Genomic DNA, 23,037 nt, shown 5'->3' with positions numbered 1-23,037 from the left:
AGCTCTGCCCCCCTCCGAATATGCACTTGCTATTGGTCACTGAGGCTTAAAAACAAGCTCTGGCCTGCCCCTCCTCCTAAAGTACACTTGCTATTGGTCACTGAGGCTTAAAAACAAGCTCTGTCCCACCCCTCCTATTAAAGTACACTTGCTATTGGTCACTGAGGCTTAAGAACAAGCTCTGGCCCGCCCCTCCTCCTAATGTGCACTTGCTATTGGTCACTGATGATCAAAAACAAGCTCTGGCTTGCCCCTCCTCCTAATGTGCACTTGCTATTGGTCAATGAGGCTGCACATCATGTGGGAAGAATCAGACCTCAGCTTGACTTCAGAGGTGAGAGGTGAGATCAGCTAATACTAAGGAGCTATGGCATATGGTGAAGCATTGGCATAGCAGAAGTCTTACCCATCCAGGCTTCCCCCATGAAAGATTTATATTTGCCTTTCTTTTGAGCTTTACTTCCTTTGTCTGAATCCGACCCTTCAGCTTAAGAGTCAGGGGTCAGAGGTCATCTGAAGCCTGACAACTGCCTGTCTACTGCTTATCCCCAACGATTGTGTCCTCATGAGCACGGATAATGATGTCACATAACAGAATTTAGTATTTGTTCAGCCGAAGATCTGATATTTGACACTGTTATGCATTCTCAGGAGCCGGTAGACTGTGTGAGGTTATAGAGAGAGCAGCAACACTCAAACTTTAGGTGACCTCTCATTCTCAAGCTGAAGAACAACACTAAGCAATAATTATTTAAAGCTGAACTCTAGGCAGACATAGAAGACATAGAAGACACGCATTAATGCAGCTCTGTATTCATTAATACATCCTTATTGTATTTTTTAAAGCAAGTAGGGTAAGCAGATGAAATTGAGCTGGCATCTACTGGCCTCTTGCACACCCCTGTACAGCAGAGCTCAGATTGGGAGAGAAAGAAGTAGCACAGGGAGCCAATCAGGTCTGCATTAGTGCAAGGAGCATGCCATTGGGAGAAGAGAGCAGAGAGATGAGCTCATCAGTGTTCCGCTTCTCTTTCCACTCTTCCGTCATGGCTGGGGGCAGGGAGGTCTCTGTATGTGAAAGTGTGAAAGTGACTGCAGCAGAGTGAAAAAAAACAGGTCTCCTGCCCTGCCAGAATGTGCTGTGCTGTAAGGCAGAGCTGTGCATCTCAAAACTGGATGGACAGACATGCAAATCTTTTGGCAGGTAAGTCAGCTCCTATATACACATTTCATCTTTGTATTGCACTGTTTGCCTGAAGTTTAACATGAGAGTGACTTGCCTACACATAATAGGGACCGGTTCTTTTTTAAAACAGACACAATGGGCCCTTCAGTCCTCCTGCTTGCAGATTTACACTTTGCAGAGTCCTTCCTTATGGTGCAGTGAATGGAGACAAGGAGGTGGATGTAACATAGGAGTAGAATGATGGGCCATATGAAGCTGGCCCGGTGAACTTTCTGCTCCTTTAGTAGACCAACCCCAATGAATCATAGTAAAGGTGTGATATCTGCACGCAGGTATTTGTCAAAGTTTGATAACAAGAACAGTTTTATAAGTTTGTCTTTTACCATTAACCCCGCGCAGGTCACTCAATTTAACTTTACTACATGAGAAGTTTCCACTCCCAGTCAGAAATGTCTGATAGGTCAACAATAGGAGATCAAAAGTCTTTATAAATTGGTCTTGGCCAGGCTAACGACCCGCAAAGTGATGGAGTAGAGTCTGTCCGCAGAGTTCTGACACTGGTGGGTAAAAGCCGAGTCTTCTCCTGTGACGGCTCCTCCATCTCCAGATCCCTCGTGTATAAACACGCCGGTTTTGGCATGAGCTGTGTGTGCAAATGGAATACTAATGGACAGACCCCGAGATGAGAGACGGGATTAACATACCGTGTCTCCTACACTTCCTCAGCCTGAAAACTTCCCTCTCCTCTACAAGAGAATTAAAAACTGACTTCCGAAAGATTAAAATTGTAGAATAATTGGCCCTCTGGCCAGAAGTACTCAGCAATGCTAAATGGAACCAGCAGGGGATAATAAAACCATTAACTATTCCACAGCGTCTTTCCCACGGTGCACGAAAAGTGGGTCTGGACTTTATTGCTGGAACTTCTAGACTAGAGCGTCCAGGGATCATCGAGCGCCATTATGTAAATGGAGACTTCTGCCAGGAAGGCAACATCTTGACCCATGCCCTTCTGCACCTCACCATAAATAATGCCATCAAACAGGTAGGCCAAAAGTGAGGCATGGGAAGCAGAAGGGGGGGAACCATAAGAGGCAGAAGAAGGTGGGTGAAAAGTGAGGCCTGGGATGAGGAAGAAGGTGGGTGAAAAGCGAGACCGGGATGAGGAAGAAGGTGGGTGAAAAGCGAGACCGGGATGAGGAAGAAGGTGGGTGAAAAGCGAGACCGGGATGAGGAAGAAGGTGGGTGAAAAGCGAGACCGGGATGAGGAAGAAGGTGGGTGAAAAGCGAGACCGGGATGAGGAAGAAGGTGGGTGAAAAGCGAGACCGGGATGAGGAAGAAGGTGGGTGAAAAGCGAGACCGGGATGAGGAAGAAGGTGGGTGAAAAGCGAGACCGGGATGAGGAAGAAGGTGGGTGAAAAGCGAGACCGGGATGAGGAAGAAGGTGGGTGAAAAGCGAGACCGGGATGAGGAAGAAGGTGGGTGAAAAGCGAGACCGGGATGAGGAAGAAGGTGGGTGAAAAGCGAGACCGGGATGAGGAAGAAGGTGGGTGAAAAGCGAGACCGGGATGAGGAAGAAGGTGGGTGAAAAGCGAGACCGGGATGAGGAAGAAGGTGGGTGAAAAGCGAGACCGGGATGAGGAAGAAGGTGGGTGAAAAGCGAGACCGGGATGAGGAAGAAGGTGGGTGAAAAGCGAGACCGGGATGAGGAAGAAGGTGGGTGAAAAGCGAGACCGGGATGAGGAAGAAGGTGGGTGAAAAGTGAGGCCTGGGATGAGGAAGAAGGTGAGTGAAAAGAAAGGCATGGGATGCAGAAGAAGGTTTGTGAAAAGCGAGACCTGGGATGAGGAAGAAGGTGGGTGAAAAGCGAGACCTGGGATGAGGAAGAAGGTGGGTGAAAAGCGAGACCTGGGATGAGGAAGAAGGTGTGTGAAAAGCGAGACCTGGGATGAGGAAGAAGGTGGGTGAAAAGCGAGACCTGGAATGAGGAAGAAGGTGGGTGAAAAGCGAGACCTGGGATGAGGAAGAAGGTGGGTGAAAAGTGAGACCTGGGATGCAGAAGAAGGTTTGTGAAAAGTGAGGCATGGGATGCAGAAGAAGGTTTGTGAAAAGTGAGGTATGGGATGCAGAAGAAGGTGGTGTGGGGGGGATGCATGGGGAGGCAGAAGGGGGAAGGTGAAAAGTGTGTGTGGAGGAGGAGGTAAGCATGGGAGGCAGAATGAGGTGGGCCAAAGTGAGGCATAGGAGGCAGAAGGGGGAGGGCCAAAGCAACAACTTCCTGGGATTTTGGGTTCCTGGGGGCCTCTAGAAGAATAATAAAGTTATTTGCAGCCACCCATCCACATTACGGTGGCACGTTAGATGAGTAAAGTGTATTACCTATAAGAGATTGGCATTTCTAATAGTCTGATTGTTGTCACTTAAACTTTTATAATAGTACAGTCCTACCTCTCTTTACTTAATTCAAACAGGTTGTATTTACACTGTGCTGGATGCTGAAGAGCATTTGATGCAATGTGCTTTTGTGACACCATTCTACCCATAGCGAACTCCCACACCACCAGAAAAGCCTAGGCATTTGTGGGCTGTACACTGCTTACAGAGCCCGGGCCACTGCAATGACCTACCAGAGCATGTGAGAACTTAGCCACCTATCGTTGGAAGGCGCTGCAGCTACAGTGTGAATTGGTCAAAATGTCCCTAAGGTGACAATGGTGCTGAAGTGTAAGCCTACAAGAACCTGTGTTAGTCACTCCGTGCATTCCTTTAGTATCTTCCTGGTTTCCATAACTAGCTTGCAGAAAGACTTTCAGCTTCTCTCTAAATCAGTATTAAGATCTGCCCCCTCTGGCACTGAGCTCCATCTCTTGCCTTTTATAATGTCAGATCCAGTGGGCATTGGAGACCCTGATACTTGACAGGTGAATGGCAAAACTTAAAGGACAACTGCACCTTTAAGCAGTTGGCTTTTAGTTTAGTCTACTTGGATAAAAAATTTGCCTTCCTCCCCATTCCAGTGATCTTCATTGCGATTTGCCTTTGTAATGTCCCAGCCAGGTCCTCTTCCTACTGCGCACAACTGCACTGCTGAAATCGACCATGAGTAGGTCTCATCCATAGGAATTAATGGGTCTGCACCGCCTGTGTGCAATAGGCAGAAGACTCACAGGGTCATTCAAGGGGTGAGGAGTTTGGAGAAGGCAGGAGAAGTGAACAATCTAGGACAACATCGATGAACCAGAAAATGAACTGAATTGCAGAATTTCAATTTCCAAATCCGCTTTTTTTGCCTAAATTGTTCACTTCTCATGCCTTCTTCCAAACTTTTCACACTTTTGTGAATAACCCTGTCAGTTGGAGCGTTTTCCTTGCAAAAGTTGTGTGGCAAGAGGGCTGAACTGAAAGCAGGGGCTCACATCCCTCCTTAAAGTGACCAGAACCTGGAAGGCCCAGGTTAGCTTTGCTGGCTGCCAGCTGAGAGCTATAGAAACCTTGTACAGTTATTGGCCTGCCCCATTTTCCACCTCCCTAGTGGGATATATTTTGAGTTATTATCTAGTTATCTGCTTTTGGTTACTGTATTTTGCAATGTTATTTTTTTTAACCACATGAATCAATCAATCAGGTAACAGATGACTGCGGCAAAGCCAAAACAGTTCACAAAAGAACGACATAAAGAGGCAAATCTCACATTTTTAAAGAGTTGTTCGGCAAGCTCCTTAATGCGTTTGAGTGTCTCCTGGGGGCTGTAGTGTTCTTCCTCTTTAATTCTTTCCACTTCAAACGACACCAGCTGTATGGAGGCAATAAAATATACCAGAGGATATTAGGTGTCAGAGTTGAAACCAAAAAAAGAGCTGACAATCTAAATGGAATAAGAAGCAACACAAGAGGTAAGGGAGATTACTAGCAATAGATGTGTGGTAGACAGCACTGTAGGGAAGGGGAAAAAAAAATTAGCACACACCTTAAGATGTAGAGGGTCGGCATGTCTGGGGCATGTATAGTAGTTAAAGAGATATCACCGGCACACACGCGGAAATTCAAATATTAATAATCCATTGATATGTTTTATTTTGTGAAAAATGTCACATCATGTCATACGGTGCCAACGTTTCGGGTCCTCACAGGTATCCTTCATCAGAGCGACACAGTGACCCTATAATGAAGGATCCCTGTGAGGAACCGAAACGTTGGCACCGTATGACATGATGTGACATTTTCCTCAAAACATATCAATGGATTATTGATATTTGAATTTCCGAGTGTGTGCCGGTGATATCTCTTTATCTACTGTTAGTATTTCCACGGCGCCATCTGCGCGGTCACCTAGACCACCACAGATACCTACACTTTATTACCAAAAGTATTGGGACACCCCTTCAAATCATTGGATTCAGGTGTTTCGAGAAATTCCTTGCTATTCCACGGTCACCTGTTGGTTGCATTATAACAAAGTGGAAGCAACTGGGAACAACAGCAACTCAGCCACGAAGTGGTAGGCCACGTAAAATGACAGAGCGGGGTCAGCGCATGCTGAAGCGCACAGTGCGCAGAAGTCGCCAACTGTCTGCAAAATTCTTAAGGCATCAGCATACCAAGACATTTTGGACAATTTCATGCTCCCAACTTCGTGGGAGGAGTTTGGGGACGGCCCCTTCCTGTCCCGACATAACTGCGCACCAGTTCACAAAGCAAGGTCCATAAAGACATGGATGGGGGAGTTTGGGGTGGAGGAACGTGACTGGCCTGCACAGAGTCCTGACCTCAACCCCACAGAACACCTTTGGGAGGAATTGGAGCGGACACTGCGAGCCCGGCCTTCTCCTCCAACATCAGTACCTGACCTCACAAATGGTCCAACATTCCCACAAACACACTCCTAAACCTTGTGGACGCCTTCCCAGAAGAGTTGAAGCTGTTATAGCTCTGTCTCTCTCTCTCTGATTCTGGTTTCAAGGAAAGGGGCAAGGAAAGGAGCCATTTGAGACAGTGATAGAATAACTCGAGAGTTAAAATATGGATTCATGATAGATGCTTTCAATAGAACACCTGATGTAAAAATATTAAGAGAAAAAACAACAAAGCCATGTGACATAACTCAGCTTTGTGAATTAATGGCAATGTCCCTTTAATGGATTCTGTTTTGCAAGCTCTTTTTTTCAAAGAGCTTTATTTAGCTCTACAAAGTGATAACAGAGAACTGAAACAACTAGACCCAAATGGTCGCAGGGCTCAGATCTATTTATTTACTGCTTTCTGCGTGCCTATTACAGTCTATAAACATAGCGCAGCATCAAACCGAAGACATCGCTCGCTCCAGGCACAGCGTTCCACAGTTGTGTTAATACACTCCGGTAAATAAAGAAGGCTCAGGAAATAGCAATGCTCCCCTCTTCGGCTCTCACGAGCGACTGTGAAGTCTGCTCTATATGAGCCGGAGTCTGAAACCAATTAGTAACAATTACACATAAAAGGGTCTGATGGAAAAGAGTTTTATTAAGGAACGGTAGATGAAGACCCAAAAACAACATCTGAAACCCAGCGCGGTTTTCCCCAAAGTCCAGAATAAACAATGGCAGCGTCTTATGCAACATAAAAGTGATTCTTCTGTTTCAGGATGAACAACTATTCCCACCTTCCAATTCGGGTTCATGTGCTCTAGAAGATGATGAAACGTCAGATTAGTTGGATTTTCCCAGTGTACAAGGAAAGGTCAGCTCCGCTAATAAGCTGACATTTAATGGCTGCTGGGAAGGCGAGTCCAATACTAGATACCTCATCCCTACGAAATGTCAGAGTCACTACAAAGCTAAAGGATGGTGTCACACCCCTCAATGTATTCTACATAGTGTAGGGGTGACATGTGGTTGGGGAGCAAACTCCAAACATTATTTAAAGTGGATGTAAAGTGGGTGAGCTTTTGGCATATCATAGCACACTGTACAAGTGTGCCCTCCACCAGCACTGACCAATCAGTTGCAGCACGGTACCCTGTCACTGCCATCTGCTTTGCTGCTACTTCTGGGTCTCCCGTCATCCTCTTCAGCCATAGGGCACCTTCTGATGAAATACCTACTGCGCATGCGCACAGTAGTTACATCATCCCGGGCACTCGGCTCCGTTCACACCTAGGAGATTCAGATGCGGAGCTGTTTTCGCACGCGCGACTGTTCATTGTAAACCATATGATTGTCGCACGTTTTTCAATGCGTAGAGATGTCTATGGGACCCAAACCGCGCGACATCCGCCCGAAAATAGCTCCTGCACCTTTTTGCGCGACAGGCGATTTCGGTCGCGTGACAAACCTCAAATGTGTGAGCAGCCTCCATTGACTTCAATGCGAATCTGTCTTTTGCGCAATAAATCGCCTAGGTGTGCACTGGCCCTCCATCTTGCAGATGCCAGGAAGGCACTGGAGTGTACAGCACTTTTCTGGCACACCAGACGTGGCATGTCTCTTACTGCCTGGTGCCAGCCGCTGACCCTGATCTCCCATTGCAGTCAGTGGTTGACACCAGGCAGAACGATCCCCATGTGGCATAACTGCATTCTGGGGATCTCTCTATACCTGTGTGCGCTGGACATGGCGGTTCATCAGTCCTGCTGCCTCCTGAAGGGTGATTTTGTGACATTCTACACAAATAATTAAAGTGAAATTAAAGGCAAAAAAAATTTCCCTCCCCCCTATGTTAATGTTAGCACATACCTTAAATGATGTCTCTATTTCCGATCTTCCTCTTCTTTCCTGATGTTTTCAGCCTTCTCTCCAGCGGTGCGGCGGCTCTCTCCAATCCAGCGCTCACTGCTCTGTCCCTCCGATCCAGCGGTGTCTGCATGCGGGTGCACGCATCCATAGACTTACCTTGCATCCCTCGTCGCGTCCCGGCCGAAAATGAGAACTGCGCATGCGCGCGCCCCAAGATCCTTTGCGGCCGCTTGAGAAATTTCTCATTTTCGGCACGGGACCACGCACGGAACACAGGTGAGTCTAAACTGCTGTTTGAGCGTTTAAAAAAAAACCAAAAAAACTTTTTGCATATATCTACTGCTTGTTAGCAGTAGATATATGCAAAAAACACGGGAGGGTTTAAATATCCTTTAAAGAGATAAGCCTTGGAAACTACAATCCGATCCATGACGCAAGATGACCTTTAACATTTGAACTGCATGTTCATCTTTGATAAAGTGGACCTTGTTCCAAGAAACGCGTTGGAGGAATATCAGCGTATTAAAGATTTGTTGTCATGTATACTTCACAATATTTGGTGTTGTAATGGACAGTTTTATGGTATAAACCTCGCAAATTTGTACATATCATAAAACCCCCTTTTATATGAAAAAATAAATAAAACTTGGAACGCTTTTATTCATGTGTTAGTGATCAGCATCCCCCATGAAATGTCCTTGTTGCCTCAATAATAGAAGGAGTTTCATATCTCCGTACCTCATCGAAGAGATCGCAGGCTCGGTATGGAGGACCGCGGTCAGACACAAAGCCGGCAAATGCCATCCCATTCAGGATTTTAGTCAGGAAGTCGTTCTCTATCAAGCCGCGCTGACCCAGGAACGCAGCCTGCGGAGACAGATAATATTATGCATTTTAACCTCATTACTCATCCATTTAGACAATGGTGCGAGGGCTTCCTGGATGTCAGCAATGTTTGAGACACAATGCAGCGATATCGCCAAGATAATGGCGGATATCACTTTAAGTGACCAATCATATCATCCTACAAACATTAACCACTTGCTGTCCAGAGCATTTTCTTACTATTTGCGCACACAGATGATAAAATATCAATTTTTGGCTACAAAACAGCGTCAAACCCCCAAACAATAATACATTTTCTGAAAGCAGAGGCTCTGTAGAATAAAAAAAATGCTAGTTGCAATTTTTGATGTCGCACGGTATTTGCACATGTTTATCAAACTGGTATTTTTAGGATAAAATAAATTAAAATGTAATATTAATGATAATTTAAATAAATAAAATAAATTAATAAATAAAACTAAATTAAATTTAGTGCACAGAAACAGAATATAATACCCACATTTTTGGTAAAATATGAAAGACGGGGTCACGCCGGGTAAATAGATACCAAACATGTTGAGCCTTAAAATTGCGTTCGCCCGTGAAGCTGCAAAAAACTTCAATACCCCAAATTTCCCATAGGGAACACTTTAAACTATTTTACCGCTCATCAGTTTAGTGCTAACAGTGATTGATGGCCCTAGAATTATTGCACTCACTCCGACATCCGTGGCAATATGTAACATGTGTAGCGCAATTATCGTTTTCGCACATAGGTGCACCGACGCATGTTTGCGTGTGTATGTGCGTGCACGTGGGGGGCGAGGGACTTTCATTTTATTTTTTTGCATTTTTCTTATATGTTACGTTAATTTTCCACAATTTTTAAACACTGTTTTTACACTAACCTTATTGCTATCACATAGGGGGGCCAATAAGTCCCCTAGGTAATAGCAGATAGGGTGAGTGTGGTCTATCAGACCAAAGAAGCTGAGGAAGCACAGATCTGCTCCCACTCTCCTGGCTCTAGGAGAATGTACCGTATTTTTCGTTCCATAAGACGCACTTTTTTCCCCCCAAAAGGAGGGGGGGGAAATGTGCCTGCGTCTTATGGAGCGAATCCTAACGCCCGAGACATGCAGTTTCGGTCGCCGGGCGAGTAGTTGTTTTGTACATTTAGCCCTGCTAAAGCAGAGCTAAATGTACCGTAGGAGCCACTGCTTGTTTAATACAAGTGATATGATTAGATCACTTGTATTAAAACCGAGCAGCGGCGACGGCAGCGGTGATCGAGATCACCATAGAACGGACGTTCTTCGTCTGCTCTGTGTGATCACTGAGACCGTGGCGCTGTAATCACAGCGCCACCTGTCTCAGTGGTCACTAACTGCAGCTTCTGTCACAGAAGCTGTGACAGAAGCTACGGTCTGCCGAGTGCTCCATAAGGTGCACTGGCCCTCCCTGCGTCCTATGGTCCGGTGCGTCTTATGGAACGCAAAATACGGTATATAGTGACACCAGAAGTGAATACACATCACTTCCGGGTCCAGTGATCGGAGGAGAGACATCTCTGATCGTTGGGGAAATTCAAACCGGGGACCCTCGGTGCTGCAAGGTTAAGACCTCTTTCCTTCAGCCCCACGCTGCCTGTTATGTCCCATGGTCAGATTAGCTGCCATGCTCCCCCCACCCAGCCCTGCTTTCTTGATGGACAGCGCCTCCCAGAAGAAACCTTGCTGTGAAAACCTCAGCTGAAACGCAGCAGCCATCTGGAATGCAGCGTGCACACAGCAGCGTTCCCGATATGTGTGACAAAAGAACATTTCTGCACATTTTGGAAAGTAACATCCCCCCCATATCAAAATGGTGGACAATACAGAAAGCTTCTTTGCAAATGTGAAACAGACAACTGCCATCACGTGTTACCTTGTGGAAGTGGATGACCGGCTCTGCGTGTATCCTGATGAGCTGAAGGCAGGAGCGATATCCCTGAAATATCTGAGCAAATAATCGCAGGAAGATGGCGCGCACTTCTTTATCCTGAGGGAACACAGACGGGAGAGGTACATTATTAACGGTCGTTTCACTTGCTCTTTCCTTCTGAAATACTCTGCGCTGCTGGAGGACTCGGCTCCTTCCTTGTACTCAACTCTCCTGAAGTTCTCTGCAATGCTTAATTACTCTGCTCCTCCCTCTATCTCTCCTCTCCTTTCTTGAAATAATCCGCTTTCCTGGAGGACTCTGCTCCTTCCTCTATAACTCCGCTTTCCTGGAGGACTCTGCTCCTTCCTCTATAACTCCGCTTTCCTGGAGGACTCTGCTCCTTCCTCTATAACTCCGCTTTCCTGGAGGACTCTGCTCCTTCCTCTAGAACTCTGCTCTCTTGGAATAATCTGCTCTGCTGGAGGACTCTGCTCCTTCCTCTATAACTCTGCTCTCCTGGAGGACTCTGCTCCTTCCTCTAGAACTCTCCTCTCTTGAAATAATCTGCTCTGCTGGAGGACTCTGCTCCTTCATCTAGAACTCTCCTCTCTTGAAATAATCTGCTCTGCTGGAGGACTCTGCTCCTTCCTCTATAACTCTGCTCTCCTGGAGGACTCTGCTCCTTCCTCTAGAACTCTCCTCTCTTGAAATACTCTGCTCCTCTGGAGGTCTCTGCCTTTTAATATCTCTCCCTCCTCTCTTGAAATAATCTGCTCTGCTGGAGGACTCTGCTCCTTCCTCTATAACTCTGCTCTCCTGGAGGACTCTGCTCCTTCCTCTAGAACTCTCCTCTCCTGGAGGACTCTGCTCCTTCCTCTATAACTCTCCTCTCTTGAAATAATCTGCTCTGCTGGAGGACTCTGCTCCTTCCTCTATAACTCTGCTCTGCTGGAGGACTCTGCTCCTTCCTCTTACTCTGCTTTCCTGAAATACTCTGCACTGCTAGGGGAGTTTGCGCCTTTTAATATCTCTCCAAATGTGTTTTCCCACTTTTGCCATTCCCTATGTTGGCCAACATGATGGGAACACTACTATCCTGACACACTGTGTGCTGGAGCAGACAAAAACTAGAGCAGCTGTGCATGGCAACCAATCAGCGTCTGTCTGTCATTTTTCAAAACTTAACTAAAAGGTAGAATCTGATTGGTTACTATGTGCAGCTGCTCCAGATTCTATCTGCTCCAGTTTTGTGGATCCAGTAGCTCACTTACCAGCATTTTTACATGAGACAAAGTTGTGCGTAGAGGAGGGAAGGCATAATCTGCAACTTCTAGATCCGGATGCAAAACCTGGGAACAAGAGGAGCCGTCAGGGGCCATAGAGTAGAAAATAAAAATGTGGAAAGTTTTCTCTCTCTCAAGGAAAACTTACAAGGGAAAGGGAAGTCTGTATCTGCTGGAAGAGGGGTTCTGGCAGCAAGGAGAGGTGGATACATTCCGGAATTTTGATTGTACCTCCATCCAGGTCTGCTATGATCACGTCGAGCTACAAGAAAGAAAGATGACAGCTTGTGATGATCAAAGTCTTTCCTGCCAGGCTTCTTTTACAGCACAGGTCAACAAAGCTGCCAATGGAGTCCTGAAACACACATAGAAGGCACCACCTACCCACCAAAATCCTCAAAGTTTTATCCAAGCATTGCTCCAACTTCACTCAATGAAAATAAGATGTTGCAATACATAAAGAGCACCAACTGCTAAACTACACTATATTGCCAAAAGTATTGGGACCCCTGTTAGTGGTATTATAACAAAGTGGAAGCAACTGGGAACAACAGCAACTCAGCCAGGAAGTGGTAGGCCACGTAAAAAATGACAGAGCGGGGTCAGCGCATGCTGAAGCGCACAGTGCGCAGAAGTCACCAATTGTCTGCAGAGCCAATAGCTACAGACCTCCAAACTTCGTGTGGCCTTCAGATTGGCACAACAACAGTGCGTAGAGAGCTTCATGGAATGGGTTTCCATGGCCGAGCAGCTGCATCCAAGCCTTACATCACCAAGTGCAATGCAAAGCGTGGGATGCCGTGGTGTAAAGCACGCCGCCACTGGACTCTAGAGAAGTGGAGACGTGTTCTCTGGAGTGACGAATCACGCTTCTCTGTCTGGCAATCCGATGGACATGACTGGGTTTGGTGGTTGCCAGGAGAATGGACTCTTAGCCTGGTCCTGACTTCCTGACCCATTGGGCAACTGCATTTTTTGCTTCTTTAATAAAATGGCTCAGCAAGACCAGCCGAAAATCAGACAATATGGCAGCCAGGAACCTCCAGGACAGAGGAAGCTAAATATACGGCTTGTCCAAGCCTGCTGACCCAGCCAACCTCACCTGAAAGAAGATGCGACATGGAAGCCATGTTGATACTTCCTTGCATAAAAAGTCTCAGATGCGTGTATGTTTTTCCCATACAAAAGCAATTTGCTTCATATTAAAAAGAGATATAAACATTAATGTCATATGCAATGAAATGCATTAAAACATCTGGAAACATTTCTGGACTCTGCTAAGTCTGTCTCCTCTCCTTCTAATGGAGATGTCTCTGCAAGCAGAACTGACAAATTCATTAAAGAGGAATGGAACTTCTGCCAGAGGACAGAAACGTGAGATTGGTCATTAAAATCACTGGGGAAAATTTGCTATACCGGATGAAGAATAGCGATCATACTATACTAGAATAATCTTGAGAGAAACTTTGTTTAGGGCTTGCAAAGTCATAGCTAGTAAATGGAGTCCCTACTGTAGCCCAGTGGACGCCATTGGTTAACCAGATTATTCTGTATAAGAAGATTATATATGGGAAAAGTAACTGTCCTCTATTCCATAACATTTGGGACCTATGGTGTAATTCTACTCTCACGTTCAGGGTGACCTCCCCGGTCTTACAGCTGAAGTGTGGGCTAAGACTTTATTGGGGCATTGGGTTCAGGGTGACCTCCCCAGCCTACAGCTGAAGTGTGGGCTAAGACTTCATTGGGGCATTGGGTTCAGGGTGACCTCCCCAGCCTTACAGCTGAAGTGTGGGCTAAGACTTTATTGGGGCATTGGGTTCAGGGTGACCTCCGCAGCCTTACAGCTAAAGTGTGGGCTATGATTGGGGCATGAGCCAGGTACCAATAAGGTACTAATGATGTGCGCCCCACAAGTGGCTGCTTCTTTCTTGAATAATTAGTTACAGGCAGCCTCTGACGGTGATGTCATTGCTGAAGTTTCAAGGGCTGGAGCACATCGATCACAGCGGGTCACTCACTTTGCAGCTCCATCCATTTATAAAACATCTTGCATTCTTTAAAAAGAATACAAGGCATTCTGTGATTGGACATGGGGAGATTGTGATATTCACACGCTCCTTGTCCAATCAAAGAACGCTTTGGATTCTTGTACAGTGCAACTCAGACATGGTTTGCTTTTGGGTCCTTTAAATCTCAGATTAAGGTAAACAGAATGAATGTTTCCTGAACAGACATAGCAATGCACAGATTTCTCTCTAGGACTTCATTAAGTGCCTGCATCAGGACTGTATAAAACTTATACCAGCACAAATAAAGTAGCGGTTTCAAACTGCTTGGTATTCTTAAGTTCCGATCCCCCGCCGGCAGCGATAATGGACAATAAATTCCCATTTTTGGCACCTGTCTTCGAAGCAGCTCCCCAGCAGATGACAGGGCTCCTGGTGAAGCACTGGATCTAACTAGTTTATAAGACATATGGAAATCATTGCATTTCTCTCTGCCCCGCTGCTACTACTCATACCAATACAGCTCATCCATGTAACATGCAATCAGTATGCATTAATCAACCAGGGAGGCAATAGAAAAAGCCACGGCGGGCCTTCTTTTGAGCTTTTGCTGCATACCGAGGAGAAATCTTTCAGAGGAACTCCGAACTAAAAAGCTGGATATGGGGTTAGTGAAGTCACTTGATGCAAAGGGGCATTGTGACTCAAATACAGACACAAAGTCTATTGAGGCTGATCTTGATAATATGGTTTCCTATTGAGTGCATAGCTACATCTCCCAGACATGACTGTGCCGATCCCTGCTTATAGGCCACCAAGGCACAATTATTGGTGAGAGGAGGGCAGAGGACCTGTCCAGGATTAATGAAGTAGAGGCACTCCAGATGCCACTGCAATGACTCTTGCAATGTCTCAGGGGACATGTACCTCCACAACAGCTGGAGCACCAAGGTTGCCTACCCCTGATCCAAGCTATAAAGTCTTATTACATTTTATTGCTAAGGCCAGAGGGACAGCTCCGGTTAGCCTGTTTGCTAACGCGATCTTATCCTTTAAGCTAAAGAGCTTCCTAAAGTATAGGTGGGGACATCAGCCAAGTGTGCTACAAATGTGATTAGCATGCAAAGAGTTAACACCACGGTAGAATGGGGACACGGTGAGGAGCCATAAATTCAGCAGTCGGCACCTGTCTCCCTAGCAGCTCGCCCGCAGATGATGAGACGGGACTCCTGGCGAAGTTCTGGATAAAACCAGTTCTTAAATACTTGTGAAACATATGGAATTCATAACTCCCCATCATAACCCGCTGCTACTTCACATGTTGTTGGGATTTGTACATGTGAAACACAAGGATGGCGATAAATCAGATCCAACAACTAACCGTGCAATAGTACAAGACAACAACAAAATGCCTGAAACTGCCGGCTTCACCCGCTTACCAGGTCATGGATCTCGGAGCAGAAGATAGAATGGACCCCTATAATGAACGGTGTGGGGGAGCTGAGGACCTCGAGAAGCTGCGCTGGAAGGATTGGAATGTAGGGATAGCTGTAAGACAAAGAAGGAGGTTAGGACAAAGGTGATGGGGGCACATGGAAAGAGCTAGTAGGTACTGGCGTCCATATGAGATGAACATCACCTGCATGCACAGAGAGAAGCCATTTGGTTTGCTGAAGCAAACTTTAGCCCATCAGTTCACAAAGAAGTACTGACAATCCCAATCATACATATTGTAGCAAAAATCTACCCATAATATATATATGAATTTGACATTTTCTAATTGTTATTTTTCCATAAAATCTTCCCTTATGCAGACATCTAAAAGTCCTGAGACTGCTTCTGGGTGCCGCCATCTTGTATGTGATGTCAACAGCCCTGACTCAGACTCCAGACTCAGAGCTCTCCCTCAAGTGAAAATCTATAAAGGGGTAGGCAAACTTTGCACCTCCAGCTGTGGTGAAACTACATATTCCAATATGCATCTGCCTCTATAAGTCATGCCTGTGGTTGTCAGAGGCCTGCAATGCCTTATGGGATCTGTAGTTTCACCACAGCTTGAGGGCCGAAATCTGGCTACCCCTGCTCCATAATATTCCCCTTAAGGGCTTGTTCACACCATCTCCAGACCAGATCTGGATGTGTTTCTGTAAGCGCGGTCATGTTTTTTCTTTGGCTCCCAATAGGCTTTCCAGTGCGTTTGCACACGTTTACATGGGGTTTTTTATACTTGATTTTTCTGTTTTTTTTTAGGTTGGCAATAGGCTTCGAGGTCGCTGGGAAAACATGTGTCTGTGCCCGCCCCCTGACCATTACATCATTATGACTGACACGTCAAGCACAGGAAGCTGATCATGAAACAGACTGGCTTGGCTATGGTGCAGAGTTCTTCACACTTCTGCGTGTGGTTTCCATCCACATCTCAAAAATATGCTCATAGTCCTCCACTAGGGAGTACCGATATTTTGCTTTCGGTACTCGTCGATACCGAGTACCGATACCAGTGCTTCAGTAGGCATGGAGCTGGCTTCCCGGGCAATCTGATTGCCCGACCAGCTGGCTTCATGCTGTCCGGCAGTCTTGATGGTGCTTGGCCGGGAAACTGCCTTCCCAGTCAATCAGCATCGAGCCGGCTTCCCGGCCAATCAGGAAGTTGTGTGCCAAGTTATGACCTGCCTCCCAGCTTCCTGATTGGCTGGAAAGCCGGTCGCCCGGCCAATCAGCAAATAGCCGGCTGCCCGGCCGGGAATCGAGGTTCCCGGGCCAATCAGCACGGAGACAGCTGTTAAGCCGGATCCATGCTGACTGGCCGTGAAGCCGGCTTCACAGCCAATTAGGAAGCTGGTAGGCGGGTCATTACTCGCTGCCCAGCTTCCTGGTCGCACGATAAGCTGCCTCCATGTTCGCCTACGGCACTGCCGGTCAGAGGAAGTTCCAGTATCGGGGGAGGTATCGGAGCATTTGGGCGAGTACGAGTACTCACCCAAATACTCGCTATCGGCACCAATACTGATACTAGTATCGGTGCATCCCTATCCTCCACCCAACACTGGCCCCTACTGTGTATATGAGTGTTATGGACAGAGTGTAAGCTCCTCGGGAGAGCATTGGCTATTGAGATTAGATCTGTGTAAATATATATTTAGGATTCCTTGTGACCCTTTATAAACAAGGCAGGACGCGGTACGTGTTGATTTTCATACCTGTACTTCAGAGGGTACATGAGCGCTTCTAGCGCCCGGGAAGCATCGCTGAGACGCTGGAAACTGGAGGAATGGAAGAGGACTTTGTTTTCGGTCAGCACCGCACAGAAGAGTTTCAGAACGTTTTGGATTCCTGAAAAAAACAACCAGCATGAGAGTTTTCAGAAAAGAATGCAAATTCCAAAGATATATCAATCCAATCTGCAAACAATAACTAGATAAAGGAATGTGTTGGAAGAGCGACTGGAAAATCTGCATCAGGGCCGGGCAATCCGGGGTCAGCGGCTGGGAGGGGCTCCTCGACACAACCGACGGGCAGGCTACCCCGATGGAGGCATCTAGAAGGCCCCCGTGTGGTTGTCAGAATTTTCTGGCGCGGATTCTTAAAATTTCTTGCGCAAGGTGCCAGCGGGAATTGAAAACATTACAATTCATAAAGAGCAATTCCAAGAAATAAGTAAAAGCGTTCAGGGAGCTAATAAAGCTTTCCAGCACATGTCTGTCCGTGCTAAAGTCAGAAAGTTCACTTGCTTTACCTTAATCTGAGTTTACCATAATCCTACTGGTCATTGGTCATTTTTTATTTCAGGCTCTCTGTATGCGAGAGGCAACATGGAGGGTGCCCCGGCACCAGCAGCACAGGTGCCCCGGCACCAGCAGCACAGGTGCCCCGGCACCAGCAGCACAGGTGCCCCGGCATCAGCAGCACAGGTGCCCCGGCATCAGCAGCACAGGTGCCCCGGCATCAGCAGCACAGGTGCCCCGGCATCAGCAGCACAGGTGCCCCGGCATCAGCAGCACAGGTGCCCCGGCATCAGCAGCACAGGTGCCCCGGCATCAGCAGCACAGGTGCCCCGGCATCAGCAGCACAGGTGCCCCGGCATCAGCAGCACAGGTGCCCCGGCATCAGCAGCACAGGTGCCCCGGCATCAGCAGCACAGGTGCCCCGGCATCAGCAGCACAGGTGCCCCGGCATCAGCAGCACAGGTGCCCCGGCATCAGCAGCACAGGTGCCCCGGCATCAGCAGCACAGGTGCCCCGGCATCAGCAGCACAGGTGCCCCGGCATCAGCAGCACAGGTGCCCCGGCATCAGCAGCACAGGTGCCCCGGCATCAGCAGCACAGGTGCCCCGGCATCAGCAGCACAGGTGCCCCGGCATCAGCAGCACAGGTGCCCCGGCATCAGCAGCACAGGTGCCCCGGCATCAGCAGCACAGGTGCCCCGGCATCAGCAGCACAGGTGCCCCGGCATCAGCAGCACAGGTGCCCCGGCATCAGCAGCACAGGTGCCCCGGCATCAGCAGCACAGGTGCCCCGGCATCAGCAGCACAGGTGCCCCGGCATCAGCAGCACAGGTGCCCCGGCATCAGCAGCACAGGTGCCCCGGCATCAGCAGCACAGGTGCCCCGGCATCAGCAGCACAGGTGCCCCGGCATCAGCAGCACAGGTGCCCCGGCATCAGCAGCACAGGTGCCCCGGCATCAGCAGCACAGGTGCCCCGGCATCAGCAGCACAGGTGCCCCGGCATCAGCAGCACAGGTGCCCCGGCATCAGCAGCACAGGTGCCCCGGCATCAGCAGCACAGGTGCCCCGGCATCAGCAGCACAGGTGCCCCGGCATCAGCAGCACAGGTGCCCCGGCATCAGCAGCACAGGTGCCCCGGCATCAGCAGCACAGGTGCCCCGGCATCAGCAGCACAGGTGCCCCGGCATCAGCAGCACAGGTGCCCCGGCATCAGCAGCACAGGTGCCCCGGCATCAGCAGCACAGGTGCCCCGGCATCAGCAGCACAGGTGCCCCGGCATCAGCAGCACAGGTGCCCCGGCATCAGCAGCACAGGTGCCCCGGCATCAGCAGCACAGGTGCCCCGGCATCAGCAGCACAGGTGCCCCGGCATCAGCAGCACAGGTGCCCCGGCATCAGCAGCACAGGTGCCCCGGCATCAGCAGCACAGGTGCCCCGGCATCAGCAGCACAGGTGCCCCGGCATCAGCAGCACAGGTGCCCCGGCATCAGCAGCACAGGTGCCCCGGCATCAGCAGCACAGGTGCCCCGGCATCAGCAGCACAGGTGCCCCGGCATCAGCAGCACAGGTGCCCCGGCATCAGCAGCACAGGTGCCCCGGCATCAGCAGCACAGGTGCCCCGGCATCAGCAGCACAGGTGCCCCGGCATCAGCAGCACAGGTGCCCCGGCATCAGCAGCACAGGTGCCCCGGCATCAGCAGCACAGGTGCCCCGGCATCAGCAGCACAGGTGCCCCGGCATCAGCAGCACAGGTGCCCCGGCATCAGCAGCACAGGTGCCCCGGCATCAGCAGCACAGGTGCCCCGGCATCAGCAGCACAGGTGCCCCGGCATCAGCAGCACAGGTGCCCCGGCATCAGCAGCACAGGTGCCCCGGCATCAGCAGCACAGGTGCCCCGGCATCAGCAGCACAGGTGCCCCGGCATCAGCAGCACAGGTGCCCCGGCATCAGCAGCACAGGTGCCCCGGCATCAGCAGCACAGGTGCCCCGGCATCAGCAGCACAGGTGCCCCGGCATCAGCAGCACAGGTGCCCCGGCATCAGCAGCACAGGTGCCCCGGCATCAGCAGCACAGGTGCCCCGGCATCAGCAGCACAGGTGCCCCGGCATCAGCAGCACAGGTGCCCCGGCATCAGCAGCACAGGTGCCCCGGCATCAGCAGCACAGGTGCCCCGGCATCAGCAGCACAGGTGCCCCGGCATCAGCAGCACAGGTGCCCCGGCATCAGCAGCACAGGTGCCCCGGCATCAGCAGCACAGGTGCCCCGGCATCAGCAGCACAGGTGCCCCGGCATCAGCAGCACAGGTGCCCCGGCATCAGCAGCACAGGTGCCCCGGCATCAGCAGCACAGGTGCCCCGGCATCAGCAGCACAGGTGCCCCGGCATCAGCAGCACAGGTGCCCCGGCATCAGCAGCACAGGTGCCCCGGCATCAGCAGCACAGGTGCCCCGGCATCAGCAGCACAGGTGCCCCGGCATCAGCAGCACAGGTGCCCCGGCATCAGCAGCACAGGTGCCCCGGCATCAGCAGCACAGGTGCCCCGGCATCAGCAGCACAGGTGCCCCGGCATCAGCAGCACAGGTGCCCCGGCATCAGCAGCACAGGTGCCCCGGCATCAGCAGCACAGGTGCCCCGGCATCAGCAGCACAGGTGCCCCGGCATCAGCAGCACAGGTGCCCCGGCATCAGCAGCACAGGTGCCCCGGCATCAGCAGCACAGGTGCCCCGGCATCAGCAGCACAGGTGCCCCGGCATCAGCAGCACAGGTGCCCCGGCATCAGCAGCACAGGTGCCCCGGCATCAGCAGCACAGGTGCCCCGGCATCAGCAGCACAGGTGCCCCGGCATCAGCAGCACAGGTGCCCCGGCATCAGCAGCACAGGTGCCCCGGCATCAGCAGCACAGGTGCCCCGGCATCAGCAGCACAGGTGCCCCGGCATCAGCAGCACAGGTGCCCCGGCATCAGCAGCACAGGTGCCCCGGCATCAGCAGCACAGGTGCCCCGGCATCAGCAGCACAGGTGCCCCGGCATCAGCAGCACAGGTGCCCCGGCATCAGCAGCACAGGTGCCCCGGCATCAGCAGCACAGGTGCCCCGGCATCAGCAGCACAGGTGCCCCGGCATCAGCAGCACAGGTGCCCCGGCATCAGCAGCACAGGTGCCCCGGCATCAGCAGCACAGGTGCCCCGGCATCAGCAGCACAGGTGCCCCGGCATCAGCAGCACAGGTGCCCCGGCATCAGCAGCACAGGTGCCCCGGCATCAGCAGCACAGGTGCCCCGGCATCAGCAGCACAGGTGCCCCGGCATCAGCAGCACAGGTGCCCCGGCATCAGCAGCACAGGTGCCCCGGCATCAGCAGCACAGGTGCCCCGGCATCAGCAGCACAGGTGCCCCGGCATCAGCAGCACAGGTGCCCCGGCATCAGCAGCACAGGTGCCCCGGCATCAGCAGCACAGGTGCCCCGGCATCAGCAGCACAGGTGCCCCGGCATCAGCAGCACAGGTGCCCCGGCATCAGCAGCACAGGTGCCCCGGCATCAGCAGCACAGGTGCCCCGGCATCAGCAGCACAGGTGCCCCGGCATCAGCAGCACAGGGGCCCCGGCATCAGCAGCACAGGTGCCCCGGCATCAGCAGCACAGGTGCCCCGGCATCAGCAGCACAGGTGCCCCGGCATCAGCAGCACAGGTGCCCCGGCATCAGCAGCAAAAGTGTTCTAGTATGATCAGATTACAGACAGAGCGGTGTAGACTGACTTTATTCAAATCAAAATGAAGATGAAAAGTAACACCGACCTTTTCTTTTATCCCGGCTTTTTTTTTTTTTTTAAAGAAACATTTTATGGCACATGTAGCAATTATATATACATTTTTTTTTTAAACTTATCGGAAGAAAGAGGTATTTCTGCATTCAACATATTATTGGGATGGGATAGGTGATCAGCACATGTCCTACTGATTTATATGACGTCATAAAGTGTAAAAAAAAAGGTCCGCTGGAGTGCATCTAGAACAGAAAGAAAGGGTGTTGCTGGGACTTGTAGTTTGCTGGCTGAGCATGCTTTACAACCCGCGGTTAGACAACACGCTCCATACAAGCAGCTATCGCCATCACGCGCTCTGTTTCTGATTGTCGAGGAATTTCACGAGTAAGCAGAATCTAAAAACAGACGCGAGCCTTTCCGCCGATTCATTTTGTTTTAAAATCCGAACCGTCGAAAAAAGGAATAAACAATTCCGGCACAATGGAAAAGTAAACAGAACGTTTTATCCGAGTCATATAGAACCGCCGAGACGTTAATGTGATTATGTCGCAGCTTGAGACGGCGTGATTCAGCATATGGATTGTAACAAATGCATATTTAAACCTGGCTTTCCGCTACAGATTATATGAAAACAAATATTGCGGCAAGAGAGAGAGAGAGAGTGGAGAAGAATGTGACATTATCCCACGCAGCAAAAAGAAGAAGACGCAGATATTATGTTTTATATTACATGGCAAAACATCCCCCCTGTGTATCCAATCTGACCGGAACACACAACAGACTGCGAGCTTCAAAGGTCACCACATCCGAAACCGATGTATCAACCCAGGAGGCCTAATCTACTACTTCCTTATAGTTCTTGATGACTCCACTGGTAGCATTTCAGCACCTGGGTTCCCGACTCCGCCCACCTGCTGTTTGTTTTTTTATACTCTTCCAATAATTCCGGGGGAGTGGGTAAAATCATTATGAGACATCGAGTGGGAACAGTCCAAGGAAAACCTGTACTGAGGACAATACAAAGCATGCCGTTGCTTATCTCTCCTTGAAGAAGTGACGCTGCCTGGCTATCATTTATTCTCCAGCTTGGGTAATTAAAGGAGAACTATGGGGTTAAGGCTTTTCCCCATATTTCTCCTAAGGGTAACGGGAGGACACAAACTAGCGTCCTCCCGTCACCCTAAGCTCAGTATATACTGAGACCGCCGCAGCCGGGACGGATCCCGACATTGCTGTCGAGATCCACCCAGCTGTGTTATTGACAGCTGGCTCTGCCTATCTATTTACAGCTGTTCCCGCCCCCTCCCCAGCCGTTCCGCCAGTCAGCAGTGGAGGATCGGTGCGGGGAGGGGGAAATCCCTGCAGGGAGCCGTGAGTAAGAGTCACGGCTCTCTGCAGGGACACAATCGAGAAGTGAGCGAGCGACGATATGTGTTGGCTCACTTCCCTAGTTATTTTCCTCATGCGCCAGGAATGCTCTCCGTGTCCTCCTAGCACAGTGGTCACTGCCTCACTTCCGGGTTCAACAAAGCACAGAGTCATCCAACCCCATCATTTGAGGCTGTCGTGGACACATCTCTGGGCCTAAGTGTCACCAGCAACCTGGACTCACAGTGT

At 50.0% G+C, this 23,037-nt stretch overlaps 1 protein-coding gene across 1 annotated transcript in view; it reads right to left on the bottom strand.

Annotated features, from left to right (window-relative positions):
- SBF2 (SET binding factor 2) overlaps window positions 1-23,037 on the bottom strand; it is a 301,018-nt gene that overhangs the window by 100,667 nt on the left and 177,314 nt on the right. Inside the window, 7 exon segments of the mRNA XM_018555287.1 lie at window positions 4,879-4,980; window positions 8,636-8,764; window positions 10,649-10,762; window positions 11,917-11,994; window positions 12,077-12,190; window positions 15,377-15,485; window positions 17,138-17,270. Coding sequence (XP_018410789.1) covers window positions 4,879-4,980; window positions 8,636-8,764; window positions 10,649-10,762; window positions 11,917-11,994; window positions 12,077-12,190; window positions 15,377-15,485; window positions 17,138-17,270 — 779 coding nt within the window.

Source organism: Nanorana parkeri, unplaced genomic scaffold (genome assembly GCF_000935625.1).
Source record: "Nanorana parkeri isolate BGI_ZX_2015 unplaced genomic scaffold, ASM93562v1 scaffold10, whole genome shotgun sequence".
NCBI lineage: Eukaryota > Metazoa > Chordata > Amphibia > Anura > Dicroglossidae > Nanorana > Nanorana parkeri.
This window is presented reverse-complemented; position numbering and strand designations above follow the sequence as displayed.